Consider the following 26,865-nt stretch of genomic DNA (forward strand, 5'->3'; position numbering starts at 1 on the left):
GCAGTGTGGCACTTCCAGCACACGGGACAGGCTGAGGCAGGGGACCCCCGCTGCCTGAGTTGACCTGTCGGGCCTAGGCACATCTTCCATCTTCTTCCAAAGGCATGTCTGAAGAGGTTCGCCTGTCAGGGACAGGAAACCAACTGATGCTAACTATCCCTGTGTAGCCCATTCAAAAAACTTAAACCATAACCAGGTTCCTTACATCATGTTCTCATACGTTTATGCATTTAATAGCCCTCTGTGTCTGTACTGTTACATATTTAGACTGTTAACTGGTTCAGGCAGCTTTACATGAACACCCGATTCTTACACTATGTCTGATCCGAACAACGAAAGCAATTGTTACCATCCACCTCTCGTGTCTCCCCTTTTTCCTCATAGTTTGTAAACTTGCAAACAGGGCACTTATTCCTCTTGGTATCGGTTTTGATCTGTGTTTATTGTTATGCTGTAATGTCTATTTTCTGTACAAATCCCCTCTATAATGTAAAGTGCTGTCTGTGGGTTTCCGTCCCAGAAGGGCGAATCCCCTCTCTAGTGGTGCTGTCATGGGAGACCGAATAAAAACACTGTAGAGGCAAATGTGAAAACCAAAATTTATGTCTGTCTCAAAACATTTGGCCAGGACTGTACTGTTTGTCAATGAAACAACTGAAAAAGTGGCTTCTGCCCTGTGTGTGTTCTTGCACCTTAAAAACATTTGATTTGCGGATAAAACATTTTTCACAATCTGGAGATGTTTTCCTGTGTGAATTCCTTGATATGCAATTAGAAATAAGGTTTGCTTAACACATTTCCCACATTGATTCCACGAAAATGGCTTCTACCTTGTATGAATCATCAGATGTCTAATAAGGACTGATTTTTGGGTAAAGCATTTCCCACATTCTGAACAAGAAAATGGCTTCTCCCCTGTGTGATTTTTTTGATGTTTATAAAGATATGATATGTGGTTAAAACATTTTTCACATTGTGGACATGGAAATTTTTTTTCTGTGTGAGTTCTTTGATGTGTATTTAGAACTGACTTTTGGTTAAAACACTTTCCACAAAGACTACATGAGAATGGCTTCTCCCCCGTGTGAATTATTTGATGTCTAACAAGAACCGATTTTTGCGTAAAGCATTTCCCACATTCTGAACAAGGAAATGGTTTCTCCCCTGTGTGAGTTTTTTGATGTTTAAAAAGATTTGATTGAATCATAAAACATTTCCCACAGTCTGGACATGAAAATGTTTTTCTTTTGTGAGTTTTTTGATGTTCAATTAGAAGTGAGCTTTCGTTAAAACGTTCCTCACACACGGTACATGAAAATGTCCTCTTACCTGGGTGAATTTTTTGATGTCTAACAAGATCTGATCTATGGTTAAAACATTTCTGACATTCAGAACATGAGAATGGCTTCTCCCCTGTGTGAGTTCGTGAATGTATAACAAGTCGGGATTTCCAAGTAAAACATTTTCCACACTCTGGACATGAATATGGCTTCTCTTCTGTGTGAACTCTTTCATGCTGAACACCTATTATTTTGCTGAACAAAACATTATTTTGCTGGGGTGAAGAAGGAGGGTTAAGCTGTTTAAAGGGATTAGATGGCAGCTCTTGGTTGTGAAAGGCTGAAGGTACAGCTGTGATAATGCCACGTTCTTCATTTGTATGATGTATCGTACCATGATCATCTGGTCTAATATCTGAAGATAGTTGTCCCTCTGAATTTTGAGAATAGTAATCTGCCAAAAAAAAAAAACACATGAAAAAAGACAAATTTTAAAAGTATTATTCTTGGAGTTTATGCGTAACAGTAAAAAAACAACAATTGTTAATGTAGCGCCCCCACTGCCGCAGGGCCGAGGGGTACCCGGTACCGGGCCTCTGAGTCTCTGCTCTGGGGTTGTCACGGTGGCTAGACCCGGTTCGTGACCCTGCTGAGGGGCGTACAGTAATGGATGTGGATGGTGGTGGTAGTGCGGTGCAGTAAATAACGAGGACACCAGGTTGCAGTCTCTTTACCTCTTTACTGAAGGCTTCAGGTGTCCAATCCAGGGCACTGTTAATCGGGCTGTCTGAGACCGGCCGGTCCGAAGGCACATCAGGAGTCCCCTTCACAGGTGGGAATCAGCGTCTACCTTCTAGCGCCTGTGTGTTGTAGTCCTTCCCTGCTGAGCACCCCGGGATAGTCCTCACAACTGCTTCTGTCTGTCTCTGATGCTCGTTCTCTCCGTCCCCCAGATGATATGGCTAGGACGCACCCGTATGACGGGGTAGGCCTGGAGTTCTTCCGGGACTCTAGAGTCGCCCCTCTCCCACAGCTGCCTCCGTTGTCTGCTTAGGTGTTTTAGTGAGACAGCCAACCTATAATTGGCTGTCCGGCCGTGGTTTGAAGTAATGCTTGTAGTCTCTTACTTGCTCGGCGTTCCGGCCACCGACTGTTGCCCCTCAGAAGGATGTTGCCTCGATCTTAAAGCACGACTCCTTCTGGTTCTATCACTTCTTTGCTGTATCCCCGTAGCTCACTGGTTTGTGCTATTCTTAGGAGTCTGCCAGGATCCCATCCCTGACAGGTCCTCTCACTAGCTCTTCCCAGTTACTTCTCTCTGTCTTCCTGTCCAACCCCCAGTTTTACCAGAGTGTGAGGAGTGGCCTACTAGATAGAACCACTCCCCCTGGTGGCCGGAGTGTGAAGTGTAATGTGAGTGTTACCTGATCAGGTGAACTCCTTTAGTGCAATCAGACGTAACATCACTCCCCTTAGCGGCAGAGCGACGTTACTGCAACGACCAGGACTCTGGGGCGCTGCATTAACAGATCACATGTGTTCAAGATTCATTTAGAAACTCATAATATAAAACCATAGTGACACTCTGGATGCCGCCAAAGATAATACTATAAAACAAGAACTTTTGACATTAGTAATTATAGATCATTTAAGTGGTATTCTCAAGTTTGTAAATTGGATAATACCACCAATCAGATCAACAAGTGTACGTAGCAAGGTAGAACTGTAGTTAAATTATAAAAAATAACTTTTAATAAGATCCGTTTAAAAGGGCCACAGGCCTCAAAAAACCACCACAAATACCAAAATAAACACACACAATATACATATACCACCAGACGCTCCTGCAGAGCGCTGCAAATCTAACAGCACGGTGAATTATAAACACCCCTTTTTTTATGCAAAATAATATCATTAGGCATCCTTACTCATTGCCCTATAGTCCGCATATAAAAAATACAAGTTTAAGCAAGCAAAACTGATACCAAGGTACATAAAGGAACAATCTCACCCGAGATACGAACTCCTTCCTTTTGCAGCATGAAGTGGAATGATCTCCGATGCCAGCCTATATGGGAAAAGCTCTCTGCGTGCCTGTTCAATACCCCATTTCTTTGGATTACATCCGGACCATATCTACATCCTCCCTCATCAATCAGTCTCCCTGGTTGCTTGAGGTCTGTCTGTTGAGACCCCCACTGATCCCAAGAACTGGGGCTCTGATGTGGACAGTGTGAATAGAGTGTAGGTCGATCATTCACACTGCCGCTTCATTAATTTTTAATGGGACCACCGGAGATAGCCGTCTGCACCGTTTGTCTGGTCTTCGGTACTTCCATAAGAATTAATGTACAGGGTGGGCCATTTATATAGATACACCTAAATAAAATGGGAATGGTTGGTGATATCAACTTCCTGTTTGTGGCACATTGGTATATGGGAAGAGGAAACCTTTTCAAGATGGGTGGTGACCATGGCGGCCATTTTGAAGTAGGCCATTTTGGATCCAACTTTATTTTTAATGGGAAGAGGGTCATGTGATACATCAAACTTATTGAGAATTTCACAAGATAAACAATGGTGTGCTTGGTTTTAACGTAACTTTATTCTTTAATGAGTTATCTACAAGTTTATGACCACTTATAAAATGTGTTCAAAGTGCTGCCCATTGTGTAGGATTGTCAATGCAGCCCTCTTCTCCCACTCTTGACACAATGATAGCAACACCAAAGAAGAAATGCTAGCACAGGCTTCCAGTATCCATTGTTTCAGATGCTGCACATCTCGTATCTTCACAGCATAGACAATTGCCTTCAGATGACCCCAAAGATAAAAGTTTAAGGGGGTCAGATAGGGAGACCTTGGTGGCCATTCAACTGGCCCACGACGACCAATCCACTTTCCAGGAAACTGTTCATGTAGGAATGCTCGGACACGACACCCATAATGTGGTGATGCACCATCTTTAACCCCTTCCTGACGTTGGACGGGATAGTACGTCCGACGTCAGGTCCCCTGCTTTGATGCAGGTCTCCGCGGTGAGCCCGCATCAAAGCCGGGACATGTCAGCTGTTTTGAACAGCTGACATGTGCCCGCAATAGGCGCGCCTATTAACTAGTTAAATGCCGCTGTCAAACGCAGACAGCGGCATTTAACTACCGCATCCGGCCGAGGCGGCCGGATATGACGTCATCGCCGACCCCCGTCACATGATCGGAGGTCGGCGATGCTTCTGAATGGTAACCATAGAGGTCCTTGAGACCTCTATGGTTACAGATCGCCGACAGCTGTGAGCGCCACCCTGTGGTCGGCGCTCACAGCACACCTGCAATTCTGCTGTGTAGCAGCGATCTTATGATCGCTGCTACATAGCAGAGCCGATCGGGTTGTGCCTGCTTCTAGCCTCCCATGGAGGCTATTGAAGCATGGCAAAAGTGAAAAAAAAAAGTAAAAAAAAATGTGAAAAAAATAAAAAAAACATAAAAGTTTAAATCACCCCCCTTTCGCCCCAATCAAAATAAATCAATTAAAAAAAAATCAAACCTACACATATTTGGTATCGCCTCGTTCAGAATCGCCCGATCTATCAATAAAAAAAAGCATTAACCTGATCGCTAAACGGCGTAATGAGAAAAAAAATCGAAACGCCAGAATTACGTTTTTTTGGTCGCCGCGACATTGCATTAAAATGCAATAACGGGCGATCAAAAGAACGTATCTGCACCGAAATGGTATCATTAAAAACGCCAGCTCGGCACGCAAAAAATAAGCCCTCACCTGACCCCAGATCACGAAAAATGGAGACACTACGGGTATCGGAAAATGGCGCAATTTTTTTTTTTTCTTTTAGCAAAGTTTGGAATTTTTTTTCACCACTTAGGTAAAAAATAACCTAGTCATGCTAGGTGTCTATGAACTCGTAATGACCTGGAGAATCATAATGGCAGGTTAGTTTTAGCATTTAGTGAACATAGCAAAAAAGCCAAGCAAAAAACAAGTGTGGGATTGCACTTTTTTTGCAATTTCACCGCACTTGGAATTTTTTTCCCGTTTTCTAGTACACGACATGGTAAAACCAATGATGTCGTTCAAAAGTACAACTCGTCCCGCAAAAAATAAGCCCTCACATGGCCAAATTGACGGAAAAATAAAAAAGTTATGGCTCTGGGAAGGAGGGGAGTGAAAAACGAAAACGGAAAATCCCACGGTCATGAAGGGGTTAAAATGGCCGCCAAGGTCACCACCCATCTTGAAAAGTTTTCCCCCTCCCATATACTAATGTACCACAAACAGGAAGTTTATATCACCAACTATTACCATTTTATTTAGGTGTATCCATATAAATGGCCCACCCTGTAGAAGATCGACCACTGCTACATTAACATGGGGGAGTCACAGCGATTGAGAAGTTACACCTTATCCTAAGGCTACAGAATAACATCCAAACTTAAGAGGCCGGAGAGGAGTATATTTTATTTATTTTAAGGGAAGGGGGAACACAACGGAACACAACGCCCCTCGCTCCGGACACACTATGTGCCAGGACCTACACTGCCTGTCAGAACGCTGATCTGACATAGTGTTGTGCAAAGTGTCAGATCAGCAATCTGACTTTATACAGTGATGTCCCACCCTGGGACAATGTAAAAAAAATTAATGTGTGTAAAAATATATTTTTTTTAATTCCTAAATAAAGAACAAATAATAAATAAATCTTTTAAAAAAAAAAAATACATTTCTTTATGTAAATAAAACAAACAATAAAAGTACACATATTTAGTATCGCCGCGTCCGTTATGACCCGACCTATAAAACTGTCCCACAGAGTCATCAGCAAAAAAATAGAAAAGCCCTCAGAATAAAGTGATACAAAAATAATTATTTTTTAAATAAAAGTTTTTATTGTATAAAAGCGCCAAAACATAAAAAAATGATATAAATGAGGTATGACTTGTATTGTTTAAGATTATTGTACTTGTTTTTATTATGTATACCCCTCCTCACATGTAAAGCGCCATGGAATAAATGGAGCTATAACAATAAATAATAATAATAATAATAGTATCGCTGTAATCATACTAACCCGAAGAATAAAACGGCTTTATCAATTTTCCCAGACGCGGAACGATATAAACGCCCCTCCCAAAAGAAATTCATGAATTGCTGTTTTTTGTTTATTCTGCCTCCCAAAAATCGTAATAAAAAGCGATTAAAAAATGTCATGTGCCCGAAAATGGTACCAATAAAAATGTCATCTCGTCCCTCAAAAAACAAGACCTCACATGACTTTGTGGGCCAAAATATGGAAAAATTATAGCTCTCAAAATGTGGTGATGCAAAAACTATTTTTTGCAATAAAAAGCGTGTTTTAGTGTGTGACAGCTGCCAAACAAAAACCCACTATAAAAACCCGATATAAATAGTAAATCAAACCCCCCTTTATCACCCCCTTAGTTAGGGAAAAATAATACAAGAAAAAAAATGTATTTATTTCCATTTTCCCATTACGGTTAGGGTTAGGGCTAAAGTTAGGGTTGGGGATAAAGTTAGGGTTAAAGTTAGGGTTAGGGATGGGGCTAAAGTTAGGGTAGGGTTGGGGCTAGAGATGGGGTTAGGGTTTGGATTACGTTTACAGTTGGTATTAGGGTAAGGGGTGTGTCAGGGTTAGGGGTGTGGTTAGGGTTATGGGTGTTGGGGTTAGGGGTGTGTTGGGGTTAGGGGTGTGGTTAGGGTTGGGATTAGGGTTCGGGGTGTGTTCAGCTAAGGGGTGTGGATAGGGTTACGGTTAGGGTTGAGATTAGGATTAGGGGTGTTGTTATGATCCTTAGTGGCTGAGGATCACAGAATGAACAAGCTAAGTAACTGAACATAGAACGAGCTCTAGGGAGGTGGTAACTGGACTGACCGCAAACCTGATCCTAACCAAACACACTGAAGGTAGCCGGTGAACGTGCCTAAATTCCTGGACATCTCGACGCAGCCTGAGAAACTTGCTACCCCTATAGAGAAAGTAAGACCTCACTTGCCTCAGAGAAATGACCCCAAAGATATAGGAAGCCCCCAACAAATATTAACGGTGAGGTAAGGGGAAAATAAAAAACGTAGAAATGAAAACAGATTCAGCAAATGAGGCCCACTAATACTAGATAGCAGAAGACAGGCAGGGAACTGTGCGGTCAGTAAAAAACCCTATACAAAATATCCACGCTGAGAATTCAAGGAACCCCCACACCAACTAACGGTGTGAGGAGAGAAACTCAGCCCCCTAGAGCTACCAGCAAGCAAGGAAATCACATATTAGCAAGCTGGACAAGGACAAGTAAATAACCAAGAAACATATTGAACACTGATGAGCAAAAAATAACCAAACAGAAAACTTAGCTTCTCTTGGAGAGACTGATAGCGAAGGAATTCAGGAGAGATCAAAATAGCACTGAATACATCGACAGCAGGCAAACACTGAAAGTCCAGGTGAGCTAAATAGGAAACCAGCTAACAGATAACGAGACAGCTGATCCAGCCTCAGACCTGCAGAATGACACAAAGAGCCACCAGAGGGAGCCCAAAGACAGCACTCACACAGTACCACTTGTGACCACAAGAGGGAGCCCAAAAACAGAGTTCACAACAGTACCCCCCCCTTGAGGAGGGGTCACCGAACCCTCATCAAAACCCCCAGGGCGATCAGGATGAGCCACATGGAAGGCATGAACCAAATCGGCCGCATAAACATCAGAGGCGACAACCCAGGAATTATCCTCCTGACCATAGCCCTTCCACTTAACCAAATACTGAAGCCTCCGTCTAGAAATACAAGAATCCAAGATCTTCTCCACCACATACTTCAATTCGCCCTCAACTAGCACCGGGGCAGGGGGCTCAACAGAAGGAACCACAGGCACCACATACCTCCGCAACAAAGACCTATGGAACACGTTATGAATGGCAAACGACGCAGGGAGGTCCAAACGAAATGACACCGGGTTAAGGATTTCCAAAATCTTATAAGGACCGATGAAGCGAGGCTTGAATTTAGGAGAGGAGACCTTCATAGGAACATACCGAGAAGACAGCCATACCAAATCCCCAACACGAAGTCGGGGACCCACACCGTGACGGCGGTTGGCAAAGCGCTGAGCCTTCTCCTGTGACAACTTCAAATTGTCCACCACATGGTTCCAAATCTGCTGCAACCTATCCACCACAGAATCCACCCCAGGACAGTCAGAAGGCTCAACCTGACCCAAGGAAAAACGAGGATGAAAACCAGAATTGCAGAAAAAAGGCGAAACCAAAGTAGCAGAACTAGCCCGATTATTAAGGGCAAACTCGGCCAATGGCAAAAAAGTCACCCAATCATCATGATCAGCAGAAACAAAACATCTTAAATAAGTTTCCAAGGTCTGATTAGTTCGCTCGGTTTGGCCATTCGTCTGAGGATGGAAGGCTGACGAAAAAGACAAATCAATGCCCATCTTAGCACAAAAGATCCGCCAAAATCTGGACACAAACTGGGATCCTCTGTCAGACACAATATTTTCAGGGATGCCGTGCAAGCGAACCACATTCTGAAAAAATAGAGGAACCAAATCGGAGGAGGAAGGCAACTTAGGCAAGGGCACCAAATGGACCATTTTGGAAAAATGATCACACACCACCCAGATGACAGACATTCTCTGAGAGACTGGAAGATCCGAAATAAAATCCATGGAAATGTGCGTCCAAGGCCTCTTCGGGACAGGCAAAGGCAAACCGCTGGCACGAGAACAGCAAGGCTTAGCCCGAGCACAAATCCCACAGGACTGCACAAAGGAACGCACATCCCGCGACAAGGAAGGCCACCAGAAGAACCTAGCCACCAAATCTCTGGTACCAAAAATCCCAGGATGGCCTGCCAACACCGAAGAATGAACCTCGAAAATAACTCTGCTGGTCTATCTATCTGGGACAAACAGTCTCTCTGGTGGGCAACGGTCAGGTCTATCCGCCTGAAACTTCCGCAGCACTCGTCGCAAATCTGGGGAAATGGCAGACAAAATCACTCCCTCTCTGAGGATACCAGCCGGCTCTGAAACTCCCGGAGAGTCAGGCACAAAACTCCTAGAAAGAGCATCAGCCTTCACGTTCTTCGAACCAGGCAGGTACGAGACCACGAAATCGAAACGGGAGAAAAACAACGACCAACGAGCCTGTCTAGGATTCAGCCGCTTGGCAGACTCGAGATAAATCAGATTTTTGTGATCAGTCAAGACCACCACACGATGCTTAGCTCCCTCGAGCCAATGTCGCCACTCCTCAAATGCCCACTTCATAGCCAACAATTCCCGATTACCAACATCATAATTCCGCTTGGCAGGCGAAAACTTTCTTGAAAAGAAAGCACAAGGTTTCATCACAGAGCAATCAGAGCTTCTCTGCGACAAAACAGCCCCTGCTCCAATCTCAGAAGCATCATGTTACGACCCCAGTGGACAGGGTCTCAGAGGAACGTGTAAGTCTGCAAGATACAAAAATCCAGCTCATAGGGCTGTGGTAACTGGGTTGACCAAATAGCTACTCCTAACGCCAACACTAGAAGTAGCCGGGGATCATGCCTACGGTGATCGCTAGATGACTCGCGCCAGCCGGAGAATCTAACTACCCCTAGGAGAAGAAAACAAAGACCTCGCTTGCCTCCAGAGAAAGGGACCCCAAAGCAAGATACAAGCCCCCCACAAATAATAACGGTGAGGTAAGAGGAAATGACAAACACAGAAATGAACCAGGTTCAGCAAAGAGAGGCCAGCTTACTAATAGCAGAATATAGCAAGATAACTTATCTGGTCAACAAAAACCCTATAAAAATCCACGCTGGAGATTCAAGAACCCCCGAACCGTCTAACGGTCCGGGGGGAGAACACCAGCCCCCTAGAGCTTCCAGCAAAGGTCAGGATACAGATAGGAACAAGCTGGACAAAAATACCAAACAAAACAAAAGCAAAAAGCAAAGAAGCAGACTTAGCTTGAAAAACAGGAACCAGGATCAGAGGACAAGAGCACAACAGATTAGCTCTGAATTCAACGATGCCAGGCATTGAACTGAAGGTCCAGGGAGCTTATATAGCAACGCCCCTGAACTAACGGCCCAGGTGAGGATATAGGAAAAGACAGACGCTCCAGAGTCAAATCACTAATGACCACTAGAGGGAGCAAAAAGCAAAATCACAACAGTACCCCCCCCTTAGTGAGGGGTCACCGAACCCTCACCACGACCACCAGGGCGATCAGGATGAGCGGCATGAAAGGCACGAACTAAATCGGCCGCATGAACATCAGAGGCGACCACCCAGGAATTATCTTCCTGACCATAGCCCTTCCACTTGACCAGGTACTGAAGCCTCCGCCTGGAGAGACGAGAATCCAAGATCTTCTCCACCACGTACTCCAACTCGCCCTCAACCAACACCGGAGCAGGAGGCTCAGCAGAAGGAACCACAGGCACAACGTACCGCCGCAACAAGGACCTATGAAACACGTTGTGGATAGCAAACGACACAGGTAGATCCAGGCGAAAGGATACAGGATTAAGAATTTCCAATATCTTGTAAGGACCAATAAAACGAGGTTTAAATTTGGGAGAGGAAACCTTCATAGGAACAAAGCGGGAAGAAAGCCACACCAAATCCCCAACACGTAGTCGGGGACCCACACCGCGGCGGCGGTTGGCAAAGCGCTGAGCCCTCTCCTGTGACAACTTCAAGTTGTCCACCACAAGATTCCAGATCCGCTGCAACCTATCCACCACAGAATCCACCCCAGGGCAGTCAGAAGGTTCCACATGACCCGAAGAAAAACGAGGGTGGAAACCAGAGTTGCAGAAAAACGGCGAAACCAAGGTGGCGGAACTAGCCCGATTATTAAGGGCAAACTCAGCTAACGGCAAGAAGGTCACCCAATCGTCCTGATCAGCAGAGACAAAACACCTCAAATAAGCCTCCAAAGTCTGATTAGTTCGCTCCGTCTGTCCATTAGTCTGAGGATGGAAAGCAGACGAAAACGACAAGTCAATGCCCATCCTACTACAAAAGGATCGCCAGAATCTGGAAACGAACTGGGATCCTCTGTCTGACACAATATTCTCAGGGATGCCGTGCAAACGAACCACGTTCTGGAAAAACACAGGAACCAGATCGGAAGAGGAAGGCAGTTTAGGCAAAGGAACCAAATGGACCATCTTGGAGAAGCGATCACATATCACCCAGATAACAGACATGCCCTGAGACACCGGAAGATCAGAAATGAAATCCATGGAGATATGTGTCCAAGGTCTCTTAGGGACAGGCAAGGGCAAGAGCAACCCGCTGGCACGAGAACAGCAAGGCTTAGCTCGAGCACAAGTCCCACAGGACTGTACAAATGACCGCACATCCCTAGACAAGGAAGGCCACCAAAAGGATCTGGCCACCAGATCTCTGGTGCCAAAAATTCCTGGGTGACCTGCCAACACCGAGGAATGAACCTCGGAAATGACTCTGCTGGTCCACTTATCAGGCACAAACAGTCTGTCAGGTGGACAAGAATCAGGCCTATCAGCCTGAAATCTCTGCAACACACGTCGCAGATCAGGAGAAATAGCTGACAAGATAATACCATCCTTAAGAATACCAACAGGTTCAGCGACTCCAGGAGCATCAGGCACAAAGCTCCTGGAAAGAGCATCGGCCTTCACATTCTTTGAACCTGGTAAATACGAGACAACAAAGTCAAAACGGGAGAAAAACAATGACCAGCGGGCCTGTCTAGGATTCAGGCGTTTAGCAGACTCGAGATACATCAGATTTTTGTGATCAGTCAAGACCACCACACGATGCTTAGCACCCTCGAGCCAATGACGCCACTCCTCAAATGCCCATTTCATGGCCAACAACTCCCGATTGCCCACATCATAATTTCGCTCCGCAGGCGAAAACTTCCTAGAGAAAAAGGCGCAAGGTCTCATAACAGAGCAACCAGGGCCTCTCTGCGACAAAACGGCCCCTGCTCCAATCTCTGAAGCATCCACCTCAACTTGAAAGGGAAGCGAGACATCAGGCTGGCACAAAACAGGCGCCGAAGTAAACCGACGTTTCAACTCCTGGAAAGCCTCCACGGCAGCAGGAGCCCAATTAACCACATCGGAGCCCTTCTTGGTCATATCCGTCAAAGGTTTCACAATGCTAGAAAAGTTAGCGATAAAACGACGGTAGAAGTTAGCGAAACCCAAGAACTTCTGAAGACTCTTAACTGACGAGGGCTGAGTCCAATCAAGAATAGCTCGGACCTTGACTGGGTCCATCTCCACAGCAGAAGGGGAAAAAATGAACCCCAAAAAGGGAACCTTCTGTACACCAAAAAGACACTTTGAGCCCTTGACAAACAAAGAATTTTCACGCAAAATTTTAAAGACCATCCTGACCTGCTCCACATGCGAGTCCCAATTATCAGAAAAAAACAGAATATCATCCAGATAAACGATCAGAAATTTATCCAGATAGTTCCGGAAAATGTCATGCATAAAGGACTGAAAAACTGAAGGGGCATTAGAGAGCCTAAAAGGCATCACCAAGTACTCAAAATGACCTTCGGGCATATTGAATGCGGTTTTCCATTCATCCCCTTGCTTAATGCGCACAAGGTTGTACGCACCACAAAGGTCTATCTTGGTAAACCACTTGGCACCTTTAATCCGGGCAAACAAGTCAGACAACAGCGGCAAAGGATACTGAAATTTGACAGTGATCTTATTTAAAAGCCGATAGTCAATACAAGGCCTCAAAGATCCGTCCTTTTTAGCCACAAAAAAGAATCCCGCTCCAAGAGGGGAAGAAGACGGACGGATGTGTCCTTTCTCCAGAGACTCCTTGATATATGAACGCATAGCGGTATGTTCAGGTATCGACAGATTAAACAGTCTTCCCTTAGGAAATTTACTGCCTGGAATCAAATCTATTGCACAGTCACATTCCCTATGAGGAGGCAATGCACTGGACCTGGACTCGCTAAAGACATCCTGATAATCAGACAAGTACTCCGGAACTTCCGAAGGCATAGAAGAAGCAATAGACACAGGCAGGGAATCCTCATGAATACCACGACAGCCCCAACTAGACACTGACATAGCCTTCCAGTCAAGGACTGGATTATGGGTCTGTAACCATGGCAGCCCCAAAACAACCAAATCATGCATTTTATGTAGAACGAGAAAACGTATCACCTCGCGGTGTTCAGGAGTCATGCACATGGTAACCTGTGTCCAATACTGCGGCTTATTTTCTGCCAATGGCGTAGCATCAATACCCCTAAGAGGGATAGGATTTTCTAATGGTTCAAGAATAAAACCACAGCGCTTAGCAAATGAGAGATCCATAAGACTCAGGGCAGCACCTGAATCTACAAACGCCATGACAGGATAAGATGACAGTGAGCAAATCAAAGTTACAGACAGAATAAACTTAGGATGCAAATTACCAACGGTGACAGGACTAACAACCTTAGATATACGTTTAGAGCATGCTGAGATAACATGTGTAGAATCACCACAGTAGTAGCACAAGCCATTCCGGCGTCTATGAATTTTCCTCTCATTTCTAGTCAGGATTCTATCACATTGCATCAAATCAGGTGTCCGTTCAGACAACACCATGAGGGAATTTGCGGTTTTTCTATCACATTGCATCACATCAGGTGTCTGTTCAGACAACAACATGAGGGAATTTGCGGTTTTGCGCTCCCGCAACCGCCGGTCAATTTGAATAGCCAGGGACATGGTATCATTCAGACCTGTGGGAATGGGAAAACCCACCATAACATTCTTAATGGCCTCAGAAAGGCCATTTCTAAAATTAGCGGCCAGTGCACACTCGTTCCAATGTGTCAGCACGGACCATTTCCGAAATTTTTGGCAATACACCTCAGCCTCGTCCTGGCCCTGAGACATAGCCAGCAAGGCTTTCTCTGCCTGAATCTCCAGATTGGGTTCCTCATAAAGTAAACCGAGCGCCAGAAAAAACGCATCAATATCAGCCAATGCCGGATCTCCTGGCGCCAACGAAAAAGCCCAATCCTGAGGGTCACCCCGTAAGAATGAAATAACAATTTTTACTTGTTGAACAGAGTCTCCAGACGAACAAGGTTTCAGGGACAAAAATAATTTACAATTATTCCTGAAATTCCTAAACTTAAATCGGTCTCCTGAAAACAGTTCAGGAATCGGAATCTTGGGTTCAGACCTAGGATTTCTGGTAACATAATCTTGTATACCCTGCACACGAGCGGCAAGCTGGTCCACACTTGTAATCAAGGTCTGGACATTCATGTCTGCAGCAAGCTTAAGCCACTCTGAGGTAAAGGGGAAAAGAAAAAAAAAAAAAAATGAGAGAGGGAAAAAAAAAACTCAAAATTTTCTTTCTTATAATCCCACTTCTGCAATGCATTAAACATTTAATACTGGCCTGGCATACTGTTACGACCCCAGTGGACAGGGTCTCAGAGGAACGTGTAAGTCTGCAAGATACAAAAATCCAGCTCATAGGGCTGTGGTAACTGGGTTGACCAAATAGCTACTCCTAACGCCAACACTAGAAGTAGCCGGGGATCATGCCTACGGTGATCGCTAGATGACTCGCGCCAGCCGGAGAATCTAACTACCCCTAGGAGAAGAAAACAAAGACCTCTCTTGCCTCCAGAGAAAGGGACCCCAAAGCAAGATACAAGCCCCCCACAAATAATAACGGTGAGGTAAGAGGAAATGACAAACACAGAAATGAACCAGGTTCAGCAAAGAGAGGCCAGCTTACTAATAGCAGAATATAGCAAGATAACTTATCTGGTCAACAAAAACCCTATAAAAATCTACGCTGGAGATTCAAGAACCCCCGAACCGTCTAACGGTCCGGGGGGAGAACACCAGCCCCCTAGAGCTTCCAGCAAAGGTCAGGATACAGATAGGAACAAGCTGGACAAAAATACCAAACAAAACAAAAGCAAAAAGCAAAGAAGCAGACTTAGCTTGAAAAACAGGAACCAGGATCAGAGGACAAGAGCACAACAGATTAGCTCTGAATTCAACGATGCCAGGCATTGAACTGAAGGTCCAGGGAGCTTATATAGCAACGCCCCTGAACTAACGGCCCAGGTGAGGATATAGGAAAAGACAGACGCTCCAGAGTCAAATCACTAATGACCACTAGAGGGAGCAAAAAGCAAAATCACAACACATCAACCTCGACCTGAAAAGGAAGAGAGACATCAGGCTGACACAAAACTGGAGCCGAAGAAAACCGGCGCTTCAGCTCCCGAAAGGCTTCCACGGCTGCAGGAGACCAATTAGTCACATCAGAACCCTTCTTGGTCAAATCCGTCAAGGGTTTAACCACGCCAGAAAAATTAGCAATGAAGCGACGGTAAAAATTAGCAAAACCCAAGAACTTCTGAAGACTCTTAACAGATGTAGGCTGAGTCCAGTCATGAATAGCCTGGACCTTGACTGGGTCCATCTCAATAGTAGAAGGAGAAAAAATAAAACCCAAAAAGGAAACCTTCTGTACTCCGAAGAGACATTTTGAGCCCTTCACAAATAAGGCATTAGCACGCAGGACCTGAAATACCACCTGACCTGCTTCACATGGGACTCCCAGTCCTCAGAAAAGACCAAAATGTCATCCAGATACACAATCATAAATTTATCCAGATATTCTCGGAAGATGTCATGCATGAAGGACTGGAACACAGAAGGAGCATTAGAGAGTCCAAAAGGCATCACCAAGTACTCAAAATGGCCTTCGGGCGTATTAAATGCTGTTTTCCATTCATCCCCCTGCTTAATACGCACAAGGTTATACGCACCACGAAGATCTATCTTGGTGAACCAACTGAACCCCTTAATCCGAGCAAACAGATCAGATAATAATGGCAAAGGATACTGAAATTTGACCGTGATTTTATTTAGAAGACGATAATCTATACAAGGTCTCAGAGAACCATCCTTTTTGGCCACAAAAAAGAATCCTGCACCAAGAGTGGAGGAGGACAGGCGAATATGTCCCTTCTCTAAAGACTCCTTTATATAACTCCGCATCGCGGCATGTTCTGGTACAGACAAATTAAAAAGTCGTTCCTTAGGGAACTTACTACCAGGAATCAAATTTATAGCACAATCACAATCCCTGTGAGGAGGCAGGGCACCGGATCTGGGCTCATCAAATACATCCTGGTAGTCCGACAAAAACTCAGGGACCTCAGAAGGAGTGGAAGAAGCAATTGACACCAAAGGAGCATCGCCATGAATCCCCTGGCAACCCCAACTTGAAACAGACATAGCTTTCCAATCCAGAACTGGATTATGGGCCTGCAGCCATGGCAGACCCAAAACGACAACATCATGCAAATTATGCAGCACAAGAAAGCGAATCACCTCCTGATGTACAGGAGTCATGCACATGGTCACTTGAGTCCAATACTGAGGCTTATTCTCAGCCAATGGTGTAGCATCAATTCCCCTCAGTGGAATAGGGAATTCTAAAGGCTCCAGAACAAAACCACAGCGCCTGGCAAACGACAAATCCATCAGGTTCAGGGCAGCACCTGAATCCACAAAAGCCATAACCGAGTAGGATGACAAAGAACAAATTAAAGTAACAGACAAAATGAATTTAGGCTGTATAGTACCAACGGTGACAGATTTAGCGATTTTTTTTACGCGCTTAGAGCATGCTGAGATAACATGAGTTGAATCACCACAGTAAAAGCACAACCCATTTTGACGTCTATGATTTTGCCGCTCAATTCTGGTCAGAATTCGGTCACATTGCATAGACTCAGGTCTCTGTTCAGAAAACACCGCCAGATGGTGCGCAGATTTGCGCTCCCGCCAACGCCGATCAATCTGAATGGCCAAAGCCATTGAGTCATTCAGACTTGCAGGCGTGGGGAACCCCACCATAACATTCTTAATGGCTTCAGAAAGACCTTCTCTGAAATTTGCAGCCAGGGCACACTCATTCCATTGAGTAAGCACCGACCATTTCCGAAATTTTTGACAATACACCTCAGCTTCATCCTGGCCCTGAGAGAGAGCCAGCAAGGCCTTTTCTGCCTGGTTCTCAAGATTAGGTTCCTCATAAAGCAAACCAAGCGCCAGAAAAAACGCATCCACATTCAGCAATGCAGGATCTCCTGGCGCCAGGGAGAAAGCCCAATCCTGAGGGTCGCCACCTAACAGGGAGATAACAATTCTAACTTGCTGAGCGGAATCACCAGAGGAACGAGGTCTCAAAGAAAGAAATAATTTACAATTATTCTTAAAATTCAGAAACCTGGATCTATCTCCAGAAAACAACTCAGGAATAGGTACTTTTGGCTCAGACATAGGACTGTGAACAACAAAATCCTGAATGCTTTGCACCCTTGCAGCAAGATGATCCACACTAGAAGTCAGACTCTGAATATCCATGTCTGCAGCTGAACTCAAAGCCACCCAGAGATTAAGGGGATGAGAGAAGCTGGACAGACTGCAGCAAAGGGAGAGAAAAAAAAAAAATTGTACTCAGGACTTCTCTTATCCCACTTCTGCGATGCATTAAACACTTTTTGGCCTGCTGTACTGTTATGATCCTTAGTGGCTGAGGATCACAGAATGAACAAGCTAAGTAACTGAACATAGAACGAGCTCTAGGGAGGTGGTAACTGGACTGACCGCAAACCTGATCCTAACCAAACACACTGAAGGTAGCCGGTGAACGTGCCTAAATTCCTGGACGTCTCGACGCAGCCTGAGAAACTTGCTACCCCTATAGAGAAAGTAAAACCTCACTTGCCTCAGAGAAATGACCCCAAAGATATAGGAAGCCCCCAACAAATATTAACGGTGAGGTAAGGGGAAAATACAAAACGTAGAAATGAAAACAGATTCAGCAAATGAGGCCCACTAATACTAGATAGCAGAAGACAGGCAGGGAACTGTGCGGTCAGTAAAAAACCCTATATAAAATATCCACGCTGAGAATTCAAGAACCCCCACACCAACTAACGGTGTGAGGAGAGAAACTCCCTAGAGAGAAACTACCCTAGAGCTACCAGCAAGCAAGGAAATCACATATTAGCAAGCTGGACAAGGACAAGTAAATAACCAAGAAACATATTGAACACTGATGAGCAAAAAATAACCAAACAGAAAACTTAGCTTCTCTTGGAGAGACTGATAGCGAAGGAATTCAGGAGAGATCAAAATAGCACTGAATACATCGACAGCAGGCAAACACTGAAAGTCCAGGTGAGCTAAATAGGAAACCAGCTAACAGATAACGAGACAGCTGATCCAGCCTCAGACCTGCAGAATGACACAAAGAGCCACCAGAGGGAGCCCAAAGACAGCACTCACACAGTACCACTTGTGACCACAAGAGGGAGCCCAAAAACAGAGTTCACAACAGGGTGTGTTCAGGTTAGGGTTGGAGTTAGGATTGGGGGGTTTCCACTGTTTAGGCTCAATTCCAGCCAATTCTGCATTGAAAAACTAAAACGGTGCTACTTCCCTTCCGAGCTCAGCCGTGCGCCTAAACAGTGGTTTACCCCCACATATGGGGTATCAGCGTACTCAGGACAAATTGGTCAACAACTTTTGCAGTCCAATTTCTCCTGTTACCCTTTGGAAAATAAAAATTTGGGGGCTAAAAAATCATTTTTCTGGAAAAAAAATGATTTTTTATTTTCACGGCTCTGCGTTATAAATTTCAGTGAAACACTTGGGGATTTAAAGTTCTCACAACACATCTAGATAAGTTCCTTGGGGGGGGGGGTTTGGTTTCGAAAATGGGGTCACTTGTGGGGGGTTTCTACTGTTTAGGTACATCAGGGGCTCTGCAAACGCAACGTGATGCCCACAGACCATTCCATCTAAGTCTGCATTCCAAATCAGCGCTCCTTCCCTTCCGAACTCTGCCAAGCGCCCAAACGGTGGTTCCTCCCCACATATGGGGTATCAGCGTACTCAGGACAAATTGTACAACAACTTTTGGGGTCCAATTTCTCCTGTTACCCTTGGTAAAATAAAATAATTTGGATCTGAAGTAAATTTTTTGTGAAAAAAGTTAAATGTTCATTTTTTTAAAAACATTCCAAAAATTACTGTGAAGCACCTGGTGGGTTAATAAACTTCTTGAATGTGGTTTTGAGCACCTTGAGGGGTGCAGTTTTTAGAATGGTGTCACTTTTGGGTATTTTCTATCATATAGACCCCTCAAAGTACTTCAAATATGATGTGGTCCCTAAAAACAATGGTGTTGTAAAAATGAGAAATCGCTGGTCAACTTTTAACCCTTATAACTTCCTAACAAAAAAAAATGTCGGTTCCAAAATGGTGCTGATGTAAAGTAGACATGTGGGAAATGTTACTTATTAAGTATTTTGTGTGACAAACACAACCGTTCAAAAGTTTAGGATCACCCAGGCAATTTTGTATTTTCCATGATAACTCATACTTTTATTAATCAAATGAGTTGCAAAATGAATTGAAAATCTAGTCCAGACATTGACAAGGTTCGAAAAAAAGATTTTTATTTGAAATAATAATTTTCTCCTTCAAACTTTGCTTTCGTCAAAGAATGCTCCCTTTGCTGCAATTACAGCATTGCAGACCTTTGGCATTCTAGCAGTTAATTTGCTGAGGTAATCTGCAGAAATTTCCCCCCATGCTTCCAGAAGCCTCTCTCACAAGTTGGTTTGGCTTGATGGGCACTTTTTGGTACCATACGGTCAAGCTGCTCCCACAACAGCTCAATGGGGTTGAGATCTGGTGACTGCGCTGGCCACTCCATTACATATAGAGTACCAGCGGCCGGCTTCTTCCCTAAATAGTTCTTGCATAATTTGGAGGTGTGCTTTGGGTCATTGTCATGTTGTAGGATGAAATTGGCTCCAATCAAGCGCTGTTCACAGGGTATGACATGGCTTTGTAAAATGGCGTGATAGCCTTCCTTATTCAATATCCCTTTTACCTTGTACAAATCTCCCACTTTACCAGCACCAAAGCAACCCCAGACCATCACATTACCTCCACCAAGCTTGACAGATGGCCTCAGGCACTCTTCCAGCATCTTTTCAGTTGTTCTGCATCTCACAAATGTTCTTCTGTGTGATCCAAACACCTCAAACTTGGATTTTTCTGTCCATAACATTTTTTTCCATTTTTCCTCTGTCCAATGTTTCTGTTCTTTTGCCCATATTAATCTTTTCCTTTTATTAGCCAGTCTCAGATATGGCTTTTTCTTTGCCCCTCTGCCCTGATGGCCAGCATCCCGGAGTCGCCTCTTCACTCTAGACATTGACACTGGCATTTTGTGTGTACTATTTAATGAAGCTGTCAGTTGAGGACCTGTGAGGCGTCGATTTCTCAAACTACAGACTCTAATGTACTTGTCTTGTTGCTCAGTTGTACAGCGCGGCCTCACACTTCTCTTTCTACTCTGGTTAGAGCCTGTTTGTTTTCTCCTCTGAAGGGAGTAGTACACACCGTTGTAGGAAATCTTCAGTTTCTTGGCAATTTCTCGCATGGAATAGCCTTCATTGCCTTCATTTCTAAGAACAAGAATAGCCTGTCAAGTTTCACATGAAAGTTCTTTTTTTTCTGGCCATTTTGAGAGTTTAATGGAACCAACAAATGTAATGCTCCAGATTCTCAACTAGCTCAAAGGAAGCCAAACTGTTTTCAGCTGTGCTAACATACTTGCACAAGGGTTTTCAAGGGTATTCTTGTTAGCTGTTGAGTTCCCGCCTCTGCACAGGGGGAATCTCGAACCATCTCCGCTGCGGTCTCCCATTCCTCTCCAGCCGCAGTGGAGCCTGCTCAGCGGAGACGTCGGTCCCAGCGTCTAGCTCAGGCTGATACTGGGCGACTGGTTACTACTGTCCTTCCAGGCTCTGCCTTTGTAGCCAGCACTGATCAGCAGCGAGCAGATCTTTCTGGGACTAAGTCCTACTTTTCCCATACTGAGCATGCCCACGGGACGACCTCCCATTGGAGGTCGAGGGTCACATGCTCAGGTCCTGTTGCGGCTCCTATTGGACCATCTAGAAGGTCTTGTAGCACTGCCGCTATAAAAGGTTCGCATGGCCACTCGGCCATGCGCTAGTGTACACGTGTGTGTGTTGATGTGTGAAAGTCGCTCATTAATTATCCCCTCCCTTGTGTATGACTGCTCGCGTAAGGTGGATGATTGCTATCTAGCGCCCGACTTAGCTATCAGCACGTGACACACAAAACAGCGTCAAATTGCTGTGACCGCCAGTGTGGCACCATGCGCTTTCACAGTGCTTTCCTTACCCAAGCCTGGGTGGTTAGTGGCGTCCGCCAGAGCGGCACCGCACGCACTCTCGTGCATCTAAATAATTATTATTATTTAATTCACTCTGACACCCCAGTTGCGGTGTCGAGTGCAAGAGGTCTAGATGACCTGTAATCCAGAGTCTTGGGATAGAGTTCTGTGACTCCTTGCTTGCGCTCTTTTGTGCGGTACCGCAGCCCTGTGACGCAACAGGGTTCGCTTTCTTCATACAAGGTGAAGTTGACCCGTGTGTGAATCCATTTTGTACCGCCATATAGTCCGTCATTACTCAGCAGCAGATTCCATCTCTGCACGGTGGACACCGGGCTGCGAACGCACCTTATTCTATCTATCTAATTATTTGGTGCGTTCCGCTGGCCCTAACAATTCTAACCATCCATTAGCCTTCTTACACAGTTAGCAAACACAAAGTACCATAAGAACATTGGAGTGATGGTTGTTGGAAATGGGCCTCTATACACCTATGAAGATATTGCATTACAAATAGTGATGAGCGAGTGTACTCGTTGCTCGGGTTTTCTTGAGCATGCTCGGGTGACCTCTGAGTATTTATGACTGCTCGGAGATTTAGTTTTCATCGCGGCAGCTGAATGATTTACAGCCTGATTGCTAGAGAATCCCCACATGTAATCAAGCAGGCTAGTAGCTGTAAATCATTCCGCTTTCGCGATGAAAACTAAATCTCCGAGCTGTCATACTCGGAGGTCACCCGTGTCTCCTTGGGAAAACCCGAACAACGAGTACACTTGCTCACCACTAATTATAAACCAGACCTTTGCAGCTAGAATAGTCGTTTACCACATTAACAATGTATAAAGTGTATTTCTGAATCATTTAATGTTAGCTTCATTGGAAAAAACTGTGCTTTTCTGTCAAAAATAAGGACATTTCTAAGTGACCCTAAACTTCTGAATGGCAGAGTATCTCTATGATTTAAAGGTATGAAAATTCAAAGTTAGAAAATTGCAAAATTTTCAAAATTTTCACCAAATTTCTGTTTTTTTTCACAAATAAAAGCAAGTCATATCAAAGAAATTTTACCAATATCATGAAGTACAATATGTCACGAGAAAACATTGTTAGAATCACTGGGATCCATGCAAGCATTCCAGAGTTATTACCTCATAAAGGGACAGTGGTCAGAATTGTAAAAATTGGCCCGGTCATTAACATGCAAACCACCCTTGGGGGTTAAAAAATGGTTGTCCGAGTAGTGGACAACCCTAATAAGGGTCAGTAACTCCAAAATAACAAACTTAATGAGACAAGATCTTAGGGAATTCAAATACGAGTGCAAAAGCACCTGCAAACAGAAGGGGGTGCAACGTAGAACACGATTAACCCAAATCTAAAAAAGATCCAATCTCGACTTTGTATTAAAAACCCCAATTGTATCAATATGCACAGTCTTCTTAAGCCAGTTTTATGTCTGTTTTACTCCACAGTCACCACTCACCTGGGGGGTTATCTGTAGGGGTCTCCTCTTTACACCACTGATCTCCCCTCACGTTAGGGGTCTCCTCTTTACACCGCTGATCGCCCCTCACATTAGGGGTCTCCTCTTTACACCGCTGATCGCCCCTCACATTAGGGGTCTCCTCTTGACACCGCTGATCGCCCCTCACATATGGGATCTCCTCTTTATAACGCTGATCGCCCCTCACATATGGGATCTCCTCTTTACACCGCTGATCGCCCCTCACTGTTGGGGTTTCCTCTTTACACTGCTGATCGCCCCTCACATTAGGGGTCTCCTCTTTACACTGCTGATCGCCCCTCACATTAGGGGTCTCCTCTTTACACCGCTGATCGCTCCTCACATTTCTCTCTGGACCATTAATATTGTTCAGATCTTTATCCGAATCCAAAAGCTGCAAAACAAATATTGTAAAAGTCCCCGATGATCGGAGAAGTCCCCGAAAATAATGGTGAGAAGATCCAGACATGTGACGTCTGTGGTCAGCTGTGATCCTGCCGTCTCCACCGCTCTCATTACACAAGTATAAAACATATAATACTGGAGGAGAAAACAAGACTGAACACAAGGACGTCACAGCCATCTACACATCATAGGGAGATCTCCATCTACCTGATGGTCCTGTGGAGGAGGAGGAGCGGGACATCTCTCTGGGGTTGTCCTCTTACCGGAGAGAACTGAGGAGACACAGACAGGACTGACATCATTATTACATACAGAGAATTATAGGCCGTGTGTATTTAGTCCTGTCTATTACCTGGTGATGTGCGGGGCCGGTGCTCCTCCATCATCACCTCCTGGTACTGATCCTTGTGTCCTTCTAGATACTCCCACTCCTCCATTGAGAAATAGATGGTGACGTCCTGACACCTTATAGGAACCTGACACACACAATGATACGGTCATCACCCAGAATCCTCCAGTGCTGTCCTGTGTAATGTCCAAGCATTCCCAGCAGTGTCACCTCTCCAGTCAGCAGCTCAGTCATCTTGTTTGTGAGTTCTAGGATCTTCTGGTCATTGATGTCCTCATGTATCCGGGGGTGAGGTGGAGGCTCCGGGATTGGGCTCAGGGTTCCTCCCCATCCTTTAGACACAGGGGCCTGACAGCGATCACTAGAGATCTTCACTACTGTGTAATCCTGAGTGTGGAGACATTAATAATATCACTACCGACATTTCCAGAGTCCATCACCTCTCCGGTCATATCCCCTGTTATTCCCATAGATAATGACATCATGTGATGACACCAGAGACTCTCACCTCTCCAGTCATATCCTCTGTTATTCCCATAGATAATGAGGTCATGTGATGACATCAGAGCCTCTCACCTCTCCAGTCATAGCCCGTTATTCCCATAGATAATGAGGTTGTGTGATGACATCAGAGCCTCTCACCTCTCCGGTCATATCCCGTTATTCCCATAGATAATGACATCATGTGATGACATCAGAGCCTCTCACCTCTCCGGTCATATCCCGTTATTCCCATAGATAATGAGGTCGTGTGATGACATCAGAACCTCTCACCTCTCCGGTCATATCACCTGTTACTCCCATAGATAATGAGGTCATGTGATGACATCAGAACCTCTCACCTCTCCGGTCATATCCCGTTATTCCCATAGATAATGACATCATGTGATGACATCAGAGCCTCTCACCTCTCCGGTCATATCCACTGTTATTCCCATAGATAATGAGGTCGTGTGATGACATCAGAACCTCTCACCTCTCCGGTCATATCACCTGTTATTCCCATAGATAATGAGGTCATGTGATGACATCACAACTTCTTACCTCTCCGGTAAGATAGAAGATTATCTCCAGGGTGAGGTTTAATATCCTCTCCGCTATATTGTCTCTGTCCTTATTCATTCTTCATGGGTGAATCAGGAAAATTCTCCTATATTGAATGTTAGAGCCTGAAAGGAAAATGAAACAAAAAGTCAAGCAAATTCATAGAAAAAATTACTGAAGGGGAAACATTTCTAGAAATATAAAACTATAGATGACGTATTCTCTAATGTGTATAGAGTGGAACATAACCTGTCAGATGCTTCATGTTTCCCCAAACCACAGGTAGCACGAATCAGAGAGAGGCTCCAGTATTGCAGACATATACGCGCCATAAAATTTAAGAAAATAAAAATTTCTAAATGAGGATTGATGAGGTGACGAGGATGACGAGTACCAGGTATGTACCCGCCTGACTTATGTGTTAGTGTCTGTGAGGCTGGGGGTAAGTAGACCGGGCACAAGTCAGTGCAGAGACGGATGGCCTCACTATGGTGAACCATGTTATGAAAAGTCCTTATGGTCATCATGTTGTGGTAATCATCTGTCAGTGTATCCGTACATACTAGTAACATGACCAGGTTCCTCTGGTGTTATATCTGGTCCTTACTTTCCCATCCTATATACAACTCCTGATGAAGCAGAGGCGAAACCCACATCAGGGCTGATAACCACGTGATCCGTACTGGATGGGCTAGTCTGATCAACTGGATTCTGGGATACTTTATAGAAGGAACCTCGTTCTTTCTGCCCGTCATATTATGACCTTGTATACGGGACATTTACGGTCCAGCCGCCATTTCAATATTATTACTATCCGATTAACAATCCCCATTTCTCTTTATATTGGTTTATGTTGCAGTCCGCTGACAGTTTTCTCTGTTGGATGTGGATGTATTTCACCTACGAGGATATTTAGGGACGGTTTATTTCGCTGATGACTTGAGGTTTTTCTAGGTTGTGATTTATCGTGGTGACAATTATATTATGGATTTATGGACAGATTCTGGGGGGGTCTCACACTCCGAAGTCGGCACTTACTAAAAAGAATGAAAACAAGGAATAAATAAAAAGAATGAACATAACAACTCATAGGTCCAAAGATATGGAGAGGTGTTATAGATTACAGCTGTATATTATAGATTACAGCTTTATATTATATTCCCTGAGCTTTAAAGGTGGGGAATGAACATGATATACATGTAGATAATAGGGGAATGAACACATATTTCATATAAACAGCTGTATATTATATTACCTGAGCTTTATAGGTGGGGAATGAACATAATAATAATAATCTTTATTTTTATATAGCGCTAACATATTCCGCAGCGCTTTACAGACATTATCATGAAATATATGTAGATAATAGAAGACTGAAAACATATTCCATGTTCTTTCCCCACCTATCAAGCACAGGGAATATAATATATAACTGTTTATATGGGATATGTGTTGATTTCCTAATTGTCTACATATAATTCATGTTCATTTCATGTCCAAGATGCATAAGAAATCTATAATCCCTCTCCATAGCTTTGGACCTATAAGTTATCATGTTCATTCTTTTTCTTTACTCCTTTTCATTCTTTTTAGTACGTCCCTCTGAGGTCTTGTAGAAATCTTCCATATTAAGGCTATGGGTGCAGTATGGCGGTAGGTAAGGCTACGTTCACATTTGCGTTGTGCGGTGCAGCGTCGGCGACGCAACGCACAACGCAAACGCATGCACAACGCAGCGTTTTGTGACGCATGCGTCCACTTTTGCATGGTTTTTGACGCAGAAAAAACTGCATCATGCAGCATCCTCTGCGCCCTGACGCATGCACCACAGTGACGCATGCGTCACAAAATGCAAGTGCAACGCATGTCCATGCGCCCCCCATATTATAGGGGCGCATGACGCATGCGTCGCCACGGCTGCGCCTGACGCAACGCTAATGTGAACGTAGCCT

The 26,865-nt window shown here is 44.5% G+C and overlaps 3 protein-coding genes across 9 annotated transcripts in view; 1 reads left to right on the top strand and 2 right to left on the bottom strand.

Moving 5' to 3' along the window:
- LOC143802809 (uncharacterized) overlaps positions 1–26,865 on the top strand; it is a 410,869-nt gene that overhangs the window by 265,259 nt on the left and 118,745 nt on the right. The window lies entirely within an intron of this gene.
- LOC143802984 (uncharacterized) overlaps positions 1–26,865 on the bottom strand; it is a 143,031-nt gene that overhangs the window by 59,844 nt on the left and 56,322 nt on the right. The gene's annotated exons all lie outside the window — the stretch shown is intronic.
- The window catches only part of LOC143802895 (uncharacterized), a 71,935-nt gene that overhangs the window by 12,586 nt on the left and 32,484 nt on the right, over positions 1–26,865 (bottom strand). The window contains exons 1-7 of one of the 5 annotated variants that reach the window (XM_077281367.1): positions 25,163–25,486; positions 24,914–25,038; positions 24,080–24,256; positions 23,873–23,996; positions 23,728–23,792; positions 23,095–23,509; positions 1,675–1,734 (exon numbers count right to left, since the gene is read on the bottom strand). In XM_077281367.1, the coding sequence (XP_077137482.1) occupies positions 1,675–1,734; positions 23,095–23,509; positions 23,728–23,792; positions 23,873–23,996; positions 24,080–24,256; positions 24,914–24,991 (919 nt within the window). In that variant the 5' untranslated portion in view covers positions 24,992–25,038; positions 25,163–25,486. Of the gene's footprint in view, positions 1–67; positions 1,735–23,094; positions 23,510–23,727; positions 23,793–23,872; positions 23,997–24,079; positions 24,257–24,913; positions 25,039–25,162; positions 25,487–26,865 lie in introns of those variants that run through there. The other 4 variants (XM_077281370.1, XM_077281366.1, XM_077281369.1 and 1 more) reach the window with 4 other exon arrangements.

This window comes from Ranitomeya variabilis, chromosome 1 (assembly GCF_051348905.1).
Source record: "Ranitomeya variabilis isolate aRanVar5 chromosome 1, aRanVar5.hap1, whole genome shotgun sequence".
NCBI classification, from domain to species: Eukaryota; Metazoa; Chordata; class Amphibia; order Anura; family Dendrobatidae; genus Ranitomeya; species Ranitomeya variabilis.